Source organism: Hemiscyllium ocellatum, chromosome 7 (genome assembly GCF_020745735.1).
Source record: "Hemiscyllium ocellatum isolate sHemOce1 chromosome 7, sHemOce1.pat.X.cur, whole genome shotgun sequence".
Lineage (NCBI taxonomy): Eukaryota > Metazoa > Chordata > Chondrichthyes > Orectolobiformes > Hemiscylliidae > Hemiscyllium > Hemiscyllium ocellatum.
In genome coordinates, this window is record NC_083407.1 from 114,292,305 (window position 1) to 114,307,608 (window position 15,304).

At 44.4% G+C, this 15,304-nt stretch overlaps 1 protein-coding gene across 1 annotated transcript in view; it reads right to left on the reverse strand.

Moving 5' to 3' along the window:
• The window catches only part of senp2 (SUMO specific peptidase 2), a 138,626-nt gene that overhangs the window by 42,114 nt on the left and 81,208 nt on the right, over nucleotides 1–15,304 (reverse strand). The window contains exon 9 of the mRNA XM_060827688.1: nucleotides 14,249–14,309. Within this exon, the coding sequence (XP_060683671.1) occupies nucleotides 14,249–14,309 (61 nt within the window). The remainder of the gene's footprint in view (nucleotides 1–14,248; nucleotides 14,310–15,304) is intronic.

Consider the following 15,304-nt stretch of genomic DNA (forward strand, 5'->3'; position numbering starts at 1 on the left):
TATGGCCATCAGCAATAAGTGACAATCTAACCACCATGATCTACATGGCACAAGTCAGGATGGAATACTCCCCACTTGCCTGGATGAGTGCAGCCCCAACAACACTCAAGAAACTTGACCCCATCCAATACAAAGCAAATAGCTTGACTGGCACAAGATGTACTCCCAACACCAGTGTGTGTACTATCTCCATGATGCACTGTAGAAGTTCACCGAAGGTCCTCTGACCTTCCAAACCCACAAACACTTCCATCTAGAAGGACAAATGCAGCAGATGCATGGAAACATCACCATTTTCAAGTTCTCCTTTAAGCCACTCACCATCCTGACTTGAAAATATATCACCTTTCCTTTACTGTCGCTGGGTAAAGATCCCAGGATTCCCTCCTTCACAGCATTGTGGGTCAACCCACAGCAGGTTGACCACAGCAGTTCAAGAAGGAAGCTCACCATGACCTTCTTAAGGGCAACTAGGGATGGGCAATAAATACTAGTGATGTGTGCATCCCACAAATGAATATAAAACAGAATTAGACAGAGTTGATTTGAGAGTTGACGGTGAAGAAACTCCTCGGGGACAGTGACCATAATTTGATAGAATTCACCCTGAATTTAAGAGGAAGAAGCTGGAATCAGATGTAGTACAATTGAATAAAGATAGCCACAAAGACATGAGGGAGGAGCTGGCCAGCTGAAAGGGAAGAAGATAGGGCATGGCAAACATTTCTGAGGATAATTGTGAGGCACAGCAAATATTCATGCCAAAGAATCATCATCATATTAAGGGAAGGATGAGGCAACCACAGTGACAAGGGAAGTCAGGGACAGCTTAAAAGCAAAGAAAAAAAACATATAATGTGGCGAAGAATATGGGAAGCCAGAGGATTGGGAAGTCTTTAAAAAACAGCAGAGGATAATTAAAAAAAAAATGAGGGGGGAGATAATGAAATACAGGAGTAAACTAGCCAGTAACATAAAAGTAGATTTGAAAATATTTTTAGATATCTAAAAGGTAAGGGAGAGGGAGGATTAAATATTGGACTGCTGGAAAATGAGGCTGGAGAAGTTGTAATGGGAAACAAAGAAATGGCAGAGGAACTGAATAGGTACCGTGCATCAGTTTTCATAGTGAAAGACATCAGTAACATAGCTGAACTTCAAGACACTCGGGGGTACAGTTGTGTGCAGTGGCCATCACGAAGGGGATGTTGAATAGTCTGAAAGCGGATAAATAACCTGGATCAGATGGACTACACCCTAGAGTTCTGAAGGTGGTAGCCGAGGAGACTATGGAGGCACTGTTAATGATCTGTCAGAAATCACTAGAGTCAGAGATCCTAGCGTACGAGAAAATGGCTAATATAACATCTTTGTTTAGAAGGGAAGGAGGCAGAATTCAGGAAATTATAGGCTGCTTAGCCACCCTCGGTCATTGGTAAGATTTCAGAGTCCATTATTAAAGAAATTGCAGCATACTCGAAAATGCACGATAAAATATAGCTGAGTCAGAAAAGCTTCGTCAAGGGGAGGTCATACTTTACAAGTCTGATAGAATTTTTTGAGGTAACAAGCAAATTAGACTAGGAAGAGCCAGTGGACATAATCTATTTGGATTTCCAGAAGGCCTTCTTGGTGCCACATAGGAGATTGCCAAACAAAATAAAAGACCCTGGTGTTAGGGGCAAGGCAATCGCATGATTAGAAGACTGGCAGACTGACAAAAGATAGAAAGTGGAGATAAAGGGGCCTTTTTCAGAATGGCAACCAATGACTAATGGAGTTTTGCAGGGGTCAGTGTTGGGACCACCACTATTCACAATATACATTAATGATCTGGACAAAGTAACTGAGAGTATTTTTGCTAAGTTCATAGATGACACAAAGATAGGTGGGGGACAGGAAGTGTTGAGGATATAGGAAGGCTGCAGAAGGGCTTGGATATTCAAGGCAAGTAGACAAAAGTGGCAGATGGAATACAATGAGGGAAGGTGCGAAGTAATAGATTTTGGTTGGAAGATTAGAAGCGTGGACTATTTTCTAAAAGAGTAAAGGCTTCTGAAATCTGAAGCACAAAGGAGACTTGGAAGTCCTAGATCAGAATTCTCTTGAAGTTAGCATGCAGGTTCACTTGTTGGTTAGGAAGGCAAATGCAATGTTGGCATTCGTTTCAAGATGGCAAGAAAACAAAAGCAGAGGTGTATTGTTGAGGCTGTATAAGGTCCATGATCTGACTGTATTTGGAACATTGTGAGCAGTTGTGGGCCCTGTATCTAAGGAAGACTATGCTGGTCCTGGAGGCATCCTGAAGGGGTTGACAAGAATGATCCTAGGACACAGCCTCAAGATGAAGGGATGATCCTTTAGAACTGAGATGAGGAGGATTTTTTTTAGCCAGAGGGTGGCGACTCTCTGGAACTTATCGCTGCAGAGGGCTGTGGAGGCCCAGTCATTGAATGTATGGAAGACAAAAATAGTTAGGCTCTTAATTAGTTAATGGCTATGGGAGAAGGCAGAAGAATGAGGTTGAGAATCATACCAGCCATGATCAAATGGCGGAGTGAACTCGATGGGCTGAACAGCCAAACTCTGCTCCAATATGTTATGGTGTTCTGAAGGATGGTATATTGGACTCAAAATGTTAACTGTGTCTCTTTCCAGATGTTATTGATGCTGTTAGGTTGTGTCTCTTTGCAGGGGGTAGGGAGGACTGTGAACAGAGGAAGCAGGATGTGAACAGCGATGAAAGGCAGGCTGTGAAGTGTATAGAATAGGAGGGCCAGTGTTCACAAACAGGAAGGAAGGCTGTGAAAGACGAGGAATGCTGTGAACGGCAGGGGAGACAGGTGTGAAAGTGGGCAGGCAGGTGGGAATGGGAAGGGAAGGGAAAGAGGGGGACAGCTGAGGGGGGGGGGGGTGTGAATAATTGGAGGCAGCTGTGAACAGGGGAGGTGGGTGTGAATGGGAAATGGTGCTGTGAACAAGTCTCTTCCCCATAAAAAACCCAAACATTGCCTGGAAAACAAGTGTGGTTCTAAGCATAAGTACTATTGTTGCACCTTCAATTGTGATTCATCTACTTCCCAGTTTCTAGGAAAAGAACTGCTACAGATCAGCAAATTGACAAATTCGCAACTGAACACTGACTCACTGAATTCCAAGTATTGCAAACTAATATTAACAGTTTTGATTTTTTAAGAAACTCAAACTGCAACTTTCTTCCTTTCTCCTTCTGTTCCTTTCTAACTTGCATGTCTGTTTATGTAAAAGATAGCAAAGTGCAATCTTCCAGAGTTCTGAATTTGTTCCAATAAACCTGACCTTTGTTACCATCCTTCAGAATTCTGCTGTGTGGTTTATTTCAAAGAGTGAAATTAACAAAAAGGGTTTGGGGGAATATATTTCAGCCTACTTTAGTAAAGACAGGATTACAAGGAAAAACATTCCATCCAACAATACATTGCTGCCTTGGGTTTATATGAGGTAAAGCAGAATAATCAGATCTGAGGAAGGATCATTCAACCTGAAACATTAACTCTGATTTCGCTCCACAGATGCTGCCAAACATACTGAGCTTTTCCAGCAATTTCTGTATTTGTCTCTGATTTACAGCCCCCACAGTCCTTTCAGTTTTTATAATTTAAATTCACACCCATTCATTCATTGTCCGTAGCATAGCTCCATTCACTTTTCTTCAGCAAATAACTTTGTGAATACTTCCTTTTATTTTTTTTCCCAACTGCATGCTATACCCATGAAACTTATTCCTCTCACCACAAATACTGATTGATCTGCTACGTTTCAACATTTTATGTTTTAGTTTCATACTTCTTTCATTATGTGCAATGAAAAAAGTTACAACTTTTAAAATTTGTTCATGGGATGTGGACTAGGCCAGCATTTCTCACTAATTTTTAATTGCCCACGACAAGGATCTGATGAGCAGACTTCATGAACACTTTAAACTAATTCGGCAGCAGGAGGGGATACAGACTGTTGAAGAATAAGGATACAGAGTCATACAGTAACACAATCAAGATTAGAGTGGTGTTGGAAATGCACAGCAAGTCAGGCAGCATCCAAGAAGCAGGAAAATTGTCATTTCGGGCACGAGCCCTTCATCAGGAATCATTGTTAATATGAGTCATTGTTAATAATTCCTGATGAAGGGCTCCTGCCCAAAATGTCAATTTTCCTGCTCCTCAGATACTGCCTGACCTGCTGTGCATTCCAGCACCATTTTAATTTTGACTCTAATCTCCAGCATCTGCAGTCCTCACATTCGCCTAGTAACACAATCAAGTCAGAGGCAGTGCATTGATTTTCAAGGGAGTAAGACAAGGCCGGATGAGCTTTACTTTAATGCCAGGAGTATCAAAGGTAAAATGTATGAGTCATTGTTAATGACTGACATGTAGAAGCGTGATCATCACAATCCAGGAAAGAGACAATATCTTCAAGCAAGACAGAGGAGGGGTTAAAAGAGGAGGATTCATTGCATAATTAGTGAAGGAGTGATTCGGTTTAGCTTAGCTGGCTAGATCATTGGAATACAGAGCAGTGTGATGCCAACAGCATGGGTTCAATTCCCAATACCAGCATGAGGTTACCATGAAGGACTCTCCTTCTCAATATCTTCCCAACACTAAGGTTTGGTGGCCCTCAGGTTAAATCACCATCAGTCACTTCTCTCTCTTATGAGAAAGCAGCCCCTATGGTCAGGTAAGACTATGGCAACACAACAAAAAGGTTAAGGAGTCAGTCACAGCAGTGAGGAGAGATGGTATCTTGGAAGGGACATCAAATGAATCTTTGTTGGTCAAGCTTAGGAATAAAAAGGGGCAGCCACATTGCTAAGTGCTTATTGTAGGCCCCGAGAGAATCAGTGAGAAATTGAGGAGCAGATTTGTGCACAATTTGCAGAGGTGTGTCAAAACAATAACCAAAGTGTAATTACATTTTCAATTTTCCCAACATTAACTGGGATAGACAGTGTTAAGGACTTAGATGGATTGGATTTCATGAAATGTGTACAGGAGAACTTTTCAGGCCAACACTGTAATTTAGATTATGTAACCAGCTAGTGCTGCTCGTTGGTTATAAGTGCGGGCTCAGGTGAATACTGGGCTTTAATGAAGAAGGCGAGCAAGGTAAAGGCAAGGTTCTTCTATCTTTCTTAGAATGAGAGCTAAGAGATGGCAGTCAGGGAAGTGGTGTGCTCCTCCTGCTAGATGTGGGAGATCAGGGAGCAGTTTAGTGTCCCTCATGATAATGTCTACAGGGAAATGTGACTGGCTGCAGCTTCTCGCAGATCGCATCATTCAGTTGGAGTGATAGTTAGACACACAGAGGATCTCACAGGGGGAAGAGAGTATGACAGACATTAGTTACAGAGAGATGGTCACACTGCAGACTCAATCAGGTAGATGGGTGTCCATCAGGAGAGGCAGGCAGGTTGTGCAGGAGTCTCCTGTGGCTATTCCACTCTCTAACATATATACTGTATTGGATATTGTTGGTCGGAATAACCTCTCAGGGGAGTATAACAGCAGCAGCCAGGCTTGTGGCACCACAAGTGGCTCTGCTGTACAGCAGGGTGGGACAAAGTCAGGTGCTTCTGTGACCATGTTCAAGACTCCAAGATGATGTATTGTCTCCCTGGAGTCAGGGTCAAGGTCATCTGAGAGGGTGCATGAAATTCTTCAGTTAAAAATCTCACAACACCAGGTTATAGTCCAACAGATTTAATTGGAAGCACACTAGCTTTCGGAGCGACGCTAGTTGGACTATAACCTAGTGTTGTGTGATTTTTAACTTTGTACACCCCAGTCCAACACCGGCGTCTCCGAATCATGAAATTCTTAAGGAATTGTGGCAAGCAGTAGGAGGTCATTGTGCACATTGGTACCAATGACACAGATAGGAAGAGGGATGAGATCCTGCTGAGTAGGTACAGGGAGTTAGGAAAGAGGCTGAAAAGCAGAACCTCGAGGATAGGAATCTCTGGATTACTATCAGTGCCAAGTGCTTTAAAAAAAACGATAGGACAGACGAATGCGTGGCTAAGAAGCTGGTGCGGAGAGCAGAGTTTCAGATCCTTGGATCATTAGGACCTCTTCTGGGGCAGGGGTGACCTGTACAAGAGGGACGTGTTGCATATAATCTGGAGCAAAATCAATATCCTCACAGGGAGGGTTTAAACTAGAGGAGCAAGGGCCTGGAAACCCGAGCAGCAGATCAGCAAGTGGAAGGATCGATGGGAAAGTAAATATAAAGACCAGTAAATCAGAAAGAAAGGACAGGCAGAGACAGATAAATGAACACAATGGTACAAGTGGGCTGAAGTGTGTTTATTTCAGTGCAAGGAGTATTATAGATAAGGGAAATGTGTTTTGAGCTTGGATCAATACATGGGACTATGATGTTGTGGCCATTACAGAGATTTGGTTGACAGAGGGACAGGACTGGCTGCTCAATGTTCCAGGGGTTCATTGTTTTAGACAAGATAAAGGAAGAGTTGCATTTCTAATTAGGGAGAATGTCACATCTGTATTCAAAGAGGAGATACTGGAGTGCTCATCCATGAGGCAATATGGGTGGAGCTCAAAAGTAAAATGGATGCAATCACTCTTATAGGATTATACTATAGGCCCCGCAACAGCCGTTGAGAATAAATATGTAAATAAATTATGGAAAGATGCAATAAAAATAGAGTTATCATAGGGGGTGACTTTAACTTCTCCAATATTGACTGGGACTCCCCTAGAGCAAGGGCTTAGATGGGGCAGTATTTATTAAGTGCATCCACGTGGGTTTCTCAAAATAGTATATGGATAGTCTAATGAGACGAGGCGCATACGGGACCTTGTACCGGCTAATGAGCTTGGCCAAGTGACTGACCTTTCAGTGGGAGAGCATTTTCAAAACAGGGATCACAAACTCCTTAAGTTTTAAGATAGCTATGAGAAAGGGTAAGCAAGGACCTTGTGGAAAAGTAGTAAACTGGGGGAGAGCAATTTATGAGGAGAAAATGAGGACTGCAGATGCTGGAGATCAGAGCTGGAAATGTGTTGCTGGAAAAGCGCTGCAGGTCAGGCAGCATCCAAGGCGTAGGAGAATCAACGTTTCGGGCATGAGCCCTTCTTCAGGAATGAGGAAGGGCTCATGCCCGAAACGTCAATTCTCTTGCTCCTTGGATGCTGCCTGACCTACTGCGCTTTTCCAGCAACACATTTTCAGCGGAGAGCAATTTATGTCAGTATTAGGCAGGAGCTAGGAAGTATTAATTGGGAGGAGCTGTTATCGGGCAAGTTGGCGAGGTCCCGGAGGACCAGTGAGCAGCTCATATTGCTAATCTGTTCAAGAAGGGGAAAAAAGGATATCTAGGAAACTACAGATCAATGAGTCTTACATTGGTGGTTGGGAAGCTACTGGAGAAAATTCTTAGTGCATTTGGAAAAGCATGGCCTAAATAGGGTCAGTCAGCATGGCTTTGTGCAGAGCAAGTCATGTTTTACCATCTGAATCGAACTTTTAGAGGAGGTAACAAAGGTGACTGATGAGGTAGAGCAGTGGATGTCATCTGCATGGATTTTAGTAAGGCTTTCGACATGTTAGGCTCATCCAGAAGGTTAGGATGCATGAGATTCACGGTGACTTGGCCACGTGGATTCAGAAATGACTTGCTCACAGAAGACAGAGGGTAGTGGTAGAAGCATGTACTTCAGGCTGGAGGCCTGTGACTAGCAATGTTCTGCAGGAATCTGTACTGGGGCCTCTACTTGGATCAAAATACAGATGGGTGGGTTAGTAAATGTGCAGACGATACAAATATTGGTGGAGTTGTGGATAGTATAGAAGGTTGTCAAAGGAGACAGTGGGATATAAATCAGTTGTAGGTATAGGCAAAGAATAGCAGATGGAGTTTAATCGGGTAAGTGTGAGATGCTGCACTTTGGGAAATCAAACGTTAAGGAAAAGTATAGAGTTAAAGGCAGTACCCTGAACAGCATTGATGTACAGAGGAATCTTGGGGTTCAAGTCCACAGCTCACAGTGTGGTCAAGAACGTGTATGCCATGGCTTACCTTTATTGGTCAGGGAACTGAGTACAAGAGTCAGGATGTAAAGTTGCAGCTTTATAAGACTTCAGTTATGGTCACCTTGCTAGAGGAAGGAGGTTATTAAATTGGAAAGACTGCAGAAGAAATTTACAAGGATGTTACCAGAACTTAATGATCTGAGTTATAAGGAGAGGTTGGAAAAGCTAAGACTTTTTTCTTTAGAGTGTAGACCGAGGGGGTACCTTATAGAAGTGTATAAGATCATGAGAGGCATAGATAGGATAAATACATTCAGTCTTTTTCCCAGGACTGGGGAATCAAGGACTAGAGGGCATCAGTTTAAGGTTAAAAGGGAAAGAATAAAAGGCAACTTTTTACACAGAGGGTGGTTTGCACATGCAATGAGATGCCTGCAGAAGTAGCTGAGTGGGTACATTCACAACATTTAAAAGGTATTTGGAAAATATATGGATACATGGGCCAAGTACTGGGAAATGTGGTTAGAGAGGATGGACATTTCGGCATGGACCAGTTTGGGAAAAAGGGCCTGTCTCCATGCTGTATGACTCTGAGATAGCTTTGGCATAGTGTTAAGGAGAAGTAGAGATCCTACAAGTGCATTAAGGGAAAATCAGTAAGTAGGGAGAGATCAATATGGCCATCCATGTGTGGAACCACAGAGATGGGTGAGATACTAAATGAGTACGTCGCATCAGTTTTTACTGTGGAGAAGGACATGGAACTTGGGGAAATAAATAATGATGTCTTGAAGAGTTCATATTACAGAAGAAGAAAGTGCTGAGGTCTTCAAATGCACAAAAGGATGATACATCCCCAGGTCCTGAACAAGCATTTTCCAGAACTTTGTGGGAAACTCGGGAAGAAATCTCAGCTGGGACCCTTGCTGAGATATATGTATGATTAACAGTCACAGGTGAGGACTGGAGTTTGGCTATTGAGGTGCCATTATTTAAGAAATCGAAATAGAACATAAATCGTAGAACAGTACAGCACAGTACAGGCCCTTCAGCCCACGATGTTGTGCCGAGCATTTATCTTAGACTAAGGTCAACCTAACCTACACACCCCTCAATTTACTGCCATCTGTGTGCTTGTCCAACAGTTCCTTAAATGTCCCTAATGTATCTGACTCTACTACCACCACTGGCAGTGCATTCCACACACCCACCACTCTCTGTGTAAAGAACCTACCTCTATCATCTCCCTATACCTTCCTCCAATCACCTTCAAATTATGACCCCTCGTGATAGCCATTTCTGCCCTGGGGTAAAGTCTCTGGCTATTTACTCTATCTATGCCTCTTATTACCTTATATACCTCTATCAAGTCACCTCTCTCCCTTCTTCCCTCCCAGTGTGAAAAGCCCTAGCTCACTCAACCTCTCTTCATAAGACAAGCCCTCCAATCCAGGCAGCACCCTGGTAAATTTCCTTAGCACTCTCTCTAAAGTATCTATATCCTTCCTAAATTGAGGTGTCCACTTTTGGACAGAATATTCCAAGTGTAGTCTAACCAGGGTTTTATAGAGCTGCAGCAAAACCTCGTGGCTCTTAAACTCAACCCTGTTAATGAAAGCCAAGACATCATACGCCTTCTTAACAGCTCTATCAACTTGGGTGGCAACTTTGAGGGATCAATGTACATGGACTCCAAGATCCTGCTGTTCAACCAAACTGCCAAGAATCCTGTCTTTAAACCTTCAGCATTCAAATCCGACTTTCCAAAATGAATGACTTCGCATTTATCGAGGTTGAACTCCATCTGCCACTTCTCAGTCCAGCTCTGCATCCTGTCAATGTCATGTTGTAGTCTGCAACACCTTACAATGCTTGTGTCATTAGCAAACTTACTAACCCCTTCCACTTCTTCATCCAAGTAATTTGTAAAAACTACAAAGAGCAGAGGTCTAATAACAAATCCCTGTGGGACATGACTGGTCACCAACTTCCAGACAGAATACTTTCCATCCGCTACCATTCGCTGTCTTCTTTCACCCAGCCAATTCTGTGTCCAGACAGCCACATTTCCCTGTATTCTATGCCTCCTAACTTTCTGAATGAGCCTACCATGGGGAACCTTGTCAAATGCCTTACTGAAATCCATATACACCACATCTACAGCTCGACCCTCATCAACTTGTCTCATCACATCCTCAAAGAACTCAATAAGGCTTGTGAGGCATGACCTATCCTTTACAAAGCCATGCTGACTATCTTTAATTAAACTTTGTTATTACAAATAGTCATAAATCCTCTCTCTCAGAATCCTTTCCAGTACCTTGCTTACCACAGATGTAAGACTGACTGGTCTGTAATTCCCAGGGATTTCCCTACTCCTTTTCTTGAACAGAGGAACAACATTCACCTCCCTCCAATCAGCCAGTACTGCACCCGTGGGGTGTGAGGATGGAAAGATCATTGCCAGAGGTGCAGCAATCTCATTCCTCGCTTCCCGTAGTAACCTTGGATATATCTGGCCCTGGGGACTTATCTATCTTGATTCCTCTCAGAATTTCCAGCACATCCACTTCCTTAATATCAATCTGTTCAAGTTTTTTAACCTGGTCCAGTATTCTCACTATCAACAAGGTCCCTCTCTCGAAGGAATACTGAAGCAAAACATCTCATTTAGGGTCTCCCCTACCTCTTCAGACTCCAGGCACAAGTTCCCTCTGCTATCCCTGATCAGCCCTACCCTCTCTCTGGTCATTCGCTGTAAGGAATACTGTAAAGGAAAGTCTTACCCGTAGACCGGTGAGCTTTACACTAGTGGTGGTAAGTTGTTGGAGGGGATTCTGAGGGACAGAATTTACATGTATTTGAAAAGGCAAGGACTGATTAAAGGATAGACAACATGATTTTGATTGCTTTTTTGAAGAGATGACAACGAAAATTGATGAAGGCAGAGTGATAGACATTGTTCATATGGACTTCAGCAAAACGTTCAACAAGGTTCCGCAGGATAGGCTCATCATAGATCACAGAATCCCTACAGCATGGATACACAGCATTTGGCCCAACAAGTCCACACTAAACCTCTGAAGAGTATCCCACCCAAACCCATTCCCCTACCCCATTACTTTTACATTTCCCCTAACTAATGCACCTAACCTACACATCCTTGAACACTACAGGCAACTTAGTATGGTCAATTCACCTAACCTGCACACCTTTGGACTGTGGAAGGAAACCAGAGCACCTAGAGGAAACCCACACAGACACGGGGAGAATGTGCAAACTCCACACAGACTGTTGCCCAAGGCTGAAATCCGAACCTGGGTCCCTGGCACTGTGAGGCAACAGTGCTGACCACTGAACAGGTTAGATCAGAGTGGTGCTGGAAAAGCACAGCAGGTCAGGCAGCATCCGAGGAGCAGGAAAATCAACGTTTCGGGCAAAAGCCCTTCATCAGGAATAGAGGCAGGAAGCCTCAAGGGTGGAGAGATAAATTAGGGTGGGGGGGTAGAGGAAGGTAGCAAATAGTACAATAGGTGAATGGGGGTGAGGATGGAGGTGATAGGTCAGAGGGGAGGGTGGAGCGGATAGGTGGGAAGGGGGATTGGCAGGTAGGACAGGTCATGAAGACAGTGCTGAGCTGGAAGGTTGGAAGTGGGGTGAGGTGGGAGGAGGGGAAATGAGGAAACTGGTGAAGTCCACATTGATGCCCTGGGATTGAAGTGTTCCGAGGCGGAAGATGAGGCGTTTTTCCTTCGGGCGTCGGGTGGCAAGGGAGCGGCAGTGGAGGCGGCCCAAGAGGGGTCCTCGGCAGAGCAGGAGGGGGAGTTGAAATGTTGGGACACAGGGGGATGGGGTTGATTGGTGCGGGTGACCCGGAGATGTTCCCTAGAACGCTCTGCGAGGAGGCGTCCAGTCCTCCCGATGTAGAGGAGACCGCATCGGGAGCAACGGATACAATAAATGACACTGGTGGATGTGCAGGTAAAACTTTGATGGATGTGGAAGGGTCCTTTGGGGCCTTGGATGGAGGTGAGGGAGGAGGTGTGGGCGCAGGTTTTGCAATTCCTGCAGCGGCAGGGTAAGGCGCCAGGACAAGAGGGCGGCTTGTTGGGGGGGGCGTGGACCTGACCAGGTCGTCATGGAGAGAATGGTCTTTGCGGAAAGCGGACAGGGGTGGAGAGGAAAATATATCTCTGGTGGTGGGGTCCATTTGGAGGTGGCAGAAATGTCAGTGGATGATATGGTTAATGCGAAGGCTGGCAGGGTGGAAAGTGAGGACCAGGGGGTTCTGTCCTTATTACAGTTGGAGGGGTGGAGTTTGAGGGCAGAGGTGTGGAATGTGGACAAGATGCGTTGGAGGGCATCTTCAACAACGTGGGAAGCGAAATTGCGGTCTCTAAAGAAGAAGGCCATCTGGTGTGTTCTGTGGTTGAACTGGTCCTCCGGCGGAAGTGGAGGAATTGGGAATACGGGATGGCATTTCTGCAAGAGGTAGGGTGGGAAGAGGTGTAATCCAGGTAGCTGTGGGAGTCGGTGGGTTTGTAAAAAATGTCAGTGTCAAGTCGGTCGTCATTAATGGGGATGGAAAGGTCCAGGAAGGGGAGGGAGGTGTCAGAGATGGTCCAGGTAAATTTAAGGTCAGGGTGGAATGTGTTGGTGAAGTTGATAAACTGCTCAACCTCCTCGCGGGAGCACGAGGTAGTGCCAATGCAGTCATCAATGTAGAGGAGGAAGAGGTGGGGAGTGGTGCCGGTGTAACTACAGAAGATGGACTGTTCTACGTAGCCGACAGAGAGACAGGCATAGCTGGGGCCCATATGGGTGCCCATGGCTATCCCTTTGGTCTGGAGGAAGTGGGAGGATTTGAAGGAGAAATTGTTAAGGGTAAGGACCAGTTCAGCCAAACGAATGAGAGTGTCAGTGGAAGGGTACTGATGGGGATGTCAGGACAGGAAGAAATGGAAGGCTTGGAGGCCCTGGTCAGGGCGGGTGGAGGTGTAGAGGGATTGGATATCCATAGTGAAGATGAGGCGTTGGGGGCCGGAAGTCTTGGAGAAGATGGAGGGCATGACTGGTATCTGGTTAGTAAAGTTAGATCACATAGGATCCAGGGAAAGGTAGCAAATTGTATATAATATTGTCTTGAAAGTAGGAGACAGAGGGTGCTGTTAGAGGGTTACTTTTCAGACTGGAGGCCTGTGTACCACAAGGATTGATGCGGGACCAATGTTTTTTTGGCACTTTTATAAATGATTTGGATGCAAATATAGGAGGCATGGTTAGAAAGCTTGTAGGTGACACTAAAACGTGTAGTGGATAGTGAAAAAGATTATCTCAGATTTCAACATGACCTTAATCAGACGGGCTGAGGAGTGGCAGATGGATTTTAATTTAGATAAATGTGAGGTACTGCATTTTGGTAAGGCAAATTAGGGGAAGACTTATACAGTTAATGGTAGAGCCCTGGGGAGTGTTGCTAAACAAAGAGACCTAGGGGCGCAGGTGCATAATTCCTTTAAAGTGGAGTAGCAGGTAGACAGGGTGGTGAAGGTGGCCTTTGCCATGCATGCCTTCATTGATCAGAACATTGAGTATTGGGACGTCAAGTTGTGGCTGTACAGGACGTTGGCGAGGCCACTTTTCGAATAGGGCATACAATTCTGTCTGCCCTTCTATAGGAAGGGTGTTGTTCAACTTGAAAGTGTGCACAGAAGTTTTATAAGGATGTTGCTGGAACTGGAGGGTTTAAGTTATACGGAGAGACTGAATAGGCTGAGGCTTTTTTCACTGGAGTGTCAGAAGCTGAGCAGTAACGTTACAGAGGTTCTCAAAATCATGAGGGGCATGAATAAGCTAAACAGCCAAGGTTTTTGTCTGAGGGTGGGGAAGCCCAAAACTAGTAGGCATTGGTTTCAGGTGAGAGGTGACAGATTTACAAATCTGAGGAAATAACTTGTTCCACGAAGAGAGTGGTGCATATATGGAATGAAGTGGTGGAGGTGGGTGCAATTATAATATTTAAAAGGCATCTGGATGGGTATATGAATAGATAGAGTTTAGAGGGATATGGGCCAAATGCCAGCAAATGGGACTAGGTCAGGACAGGGTGTCTATTTGGTAGGGATGAATTAGACCAAAGGGTCTTTTTACGCACTGTACAACTCTATAACTACTCCAGTTGTTCTTAATGAAATTAAACTGATTGTCTTACCTTACATTGGCATTCACTAATGTTGATTTGGCAGTATTAGAGTTCTTCCATATGGATGAACCTAAAGAAACAATAACACTGATTTATTAAAGCCATTAACTTAACTTATTCAAGATAGATGCTTTGCGTGCAGTATGACTCTTCTTCAGAACAGGCCTGAAGAGCCATACATACTCAAAATGTTAACTCTGTTTCTCTTCCACAGATGCTGCAGGACCTGCCTGGTTTTATCGAGCATCTCGGTTTATTTCAGATGCCCAGCAGCTGCATTTTGTTTGATTTTTTTTTCGAGTAGCTGAAGATCATATATATCTTCCAGAAGAACATAAGAAGTACAAACACCAATATACAGCAGATTTACCATAAGGTCTGTTTCTGTGCTGAAAGGCTGTTTCCCTTGGCTGCACAGTGTAATGGCAAGGCCAGACTCTCAGGGTAATTGGTCGGCCATTTAGGACAAAGATGTGAAATTTCTTTACTGAGGTTAATGAATTTTTAGAACTCTATTCCAGATGGCTGCAGCCGCATAGATGCTGAGTCTATTAAAGGTTGAGAATAACAGATTTTTGAAGTACAAAGGCAGGTATTTAGAAACATAGAAAATAGGTGCAGAAGCCATTCAGCCCTTTGAGCCTGCACACCACCATTCAATATGATCATTCAATTTCAGTATCCCACTCCCACTCCTCTTTCTACTCCTTGATCCCTTTAATGCAAGGGCCATGTCCAGCTCCCTCTTGAAAATAGCTAATGAACTGGCCCCAAAAGCTTCCTGTGGGAGAGAATTCCACAGGTTCACAACTCTGAATGAAGAAATTCTTCCTCAACTCAGTCCTGAATGGCTTACCCCCCCCACCCCCCCCCCCCCCCCCCCCACCCCCCCACCACCACCACTCACCTAAATGCTAGCGAGTAAAAGCCCAGTTGATTCAGTCTTCTCTCATTTCTCAACCTGATGATCCTTCGCTGGACTCACTCAATGGCAAGAATATCCTTCCTCAGACCAGGAGACTAAAACTGCACACAATACTCAAGGCATGGCCTCACCAAGACCCT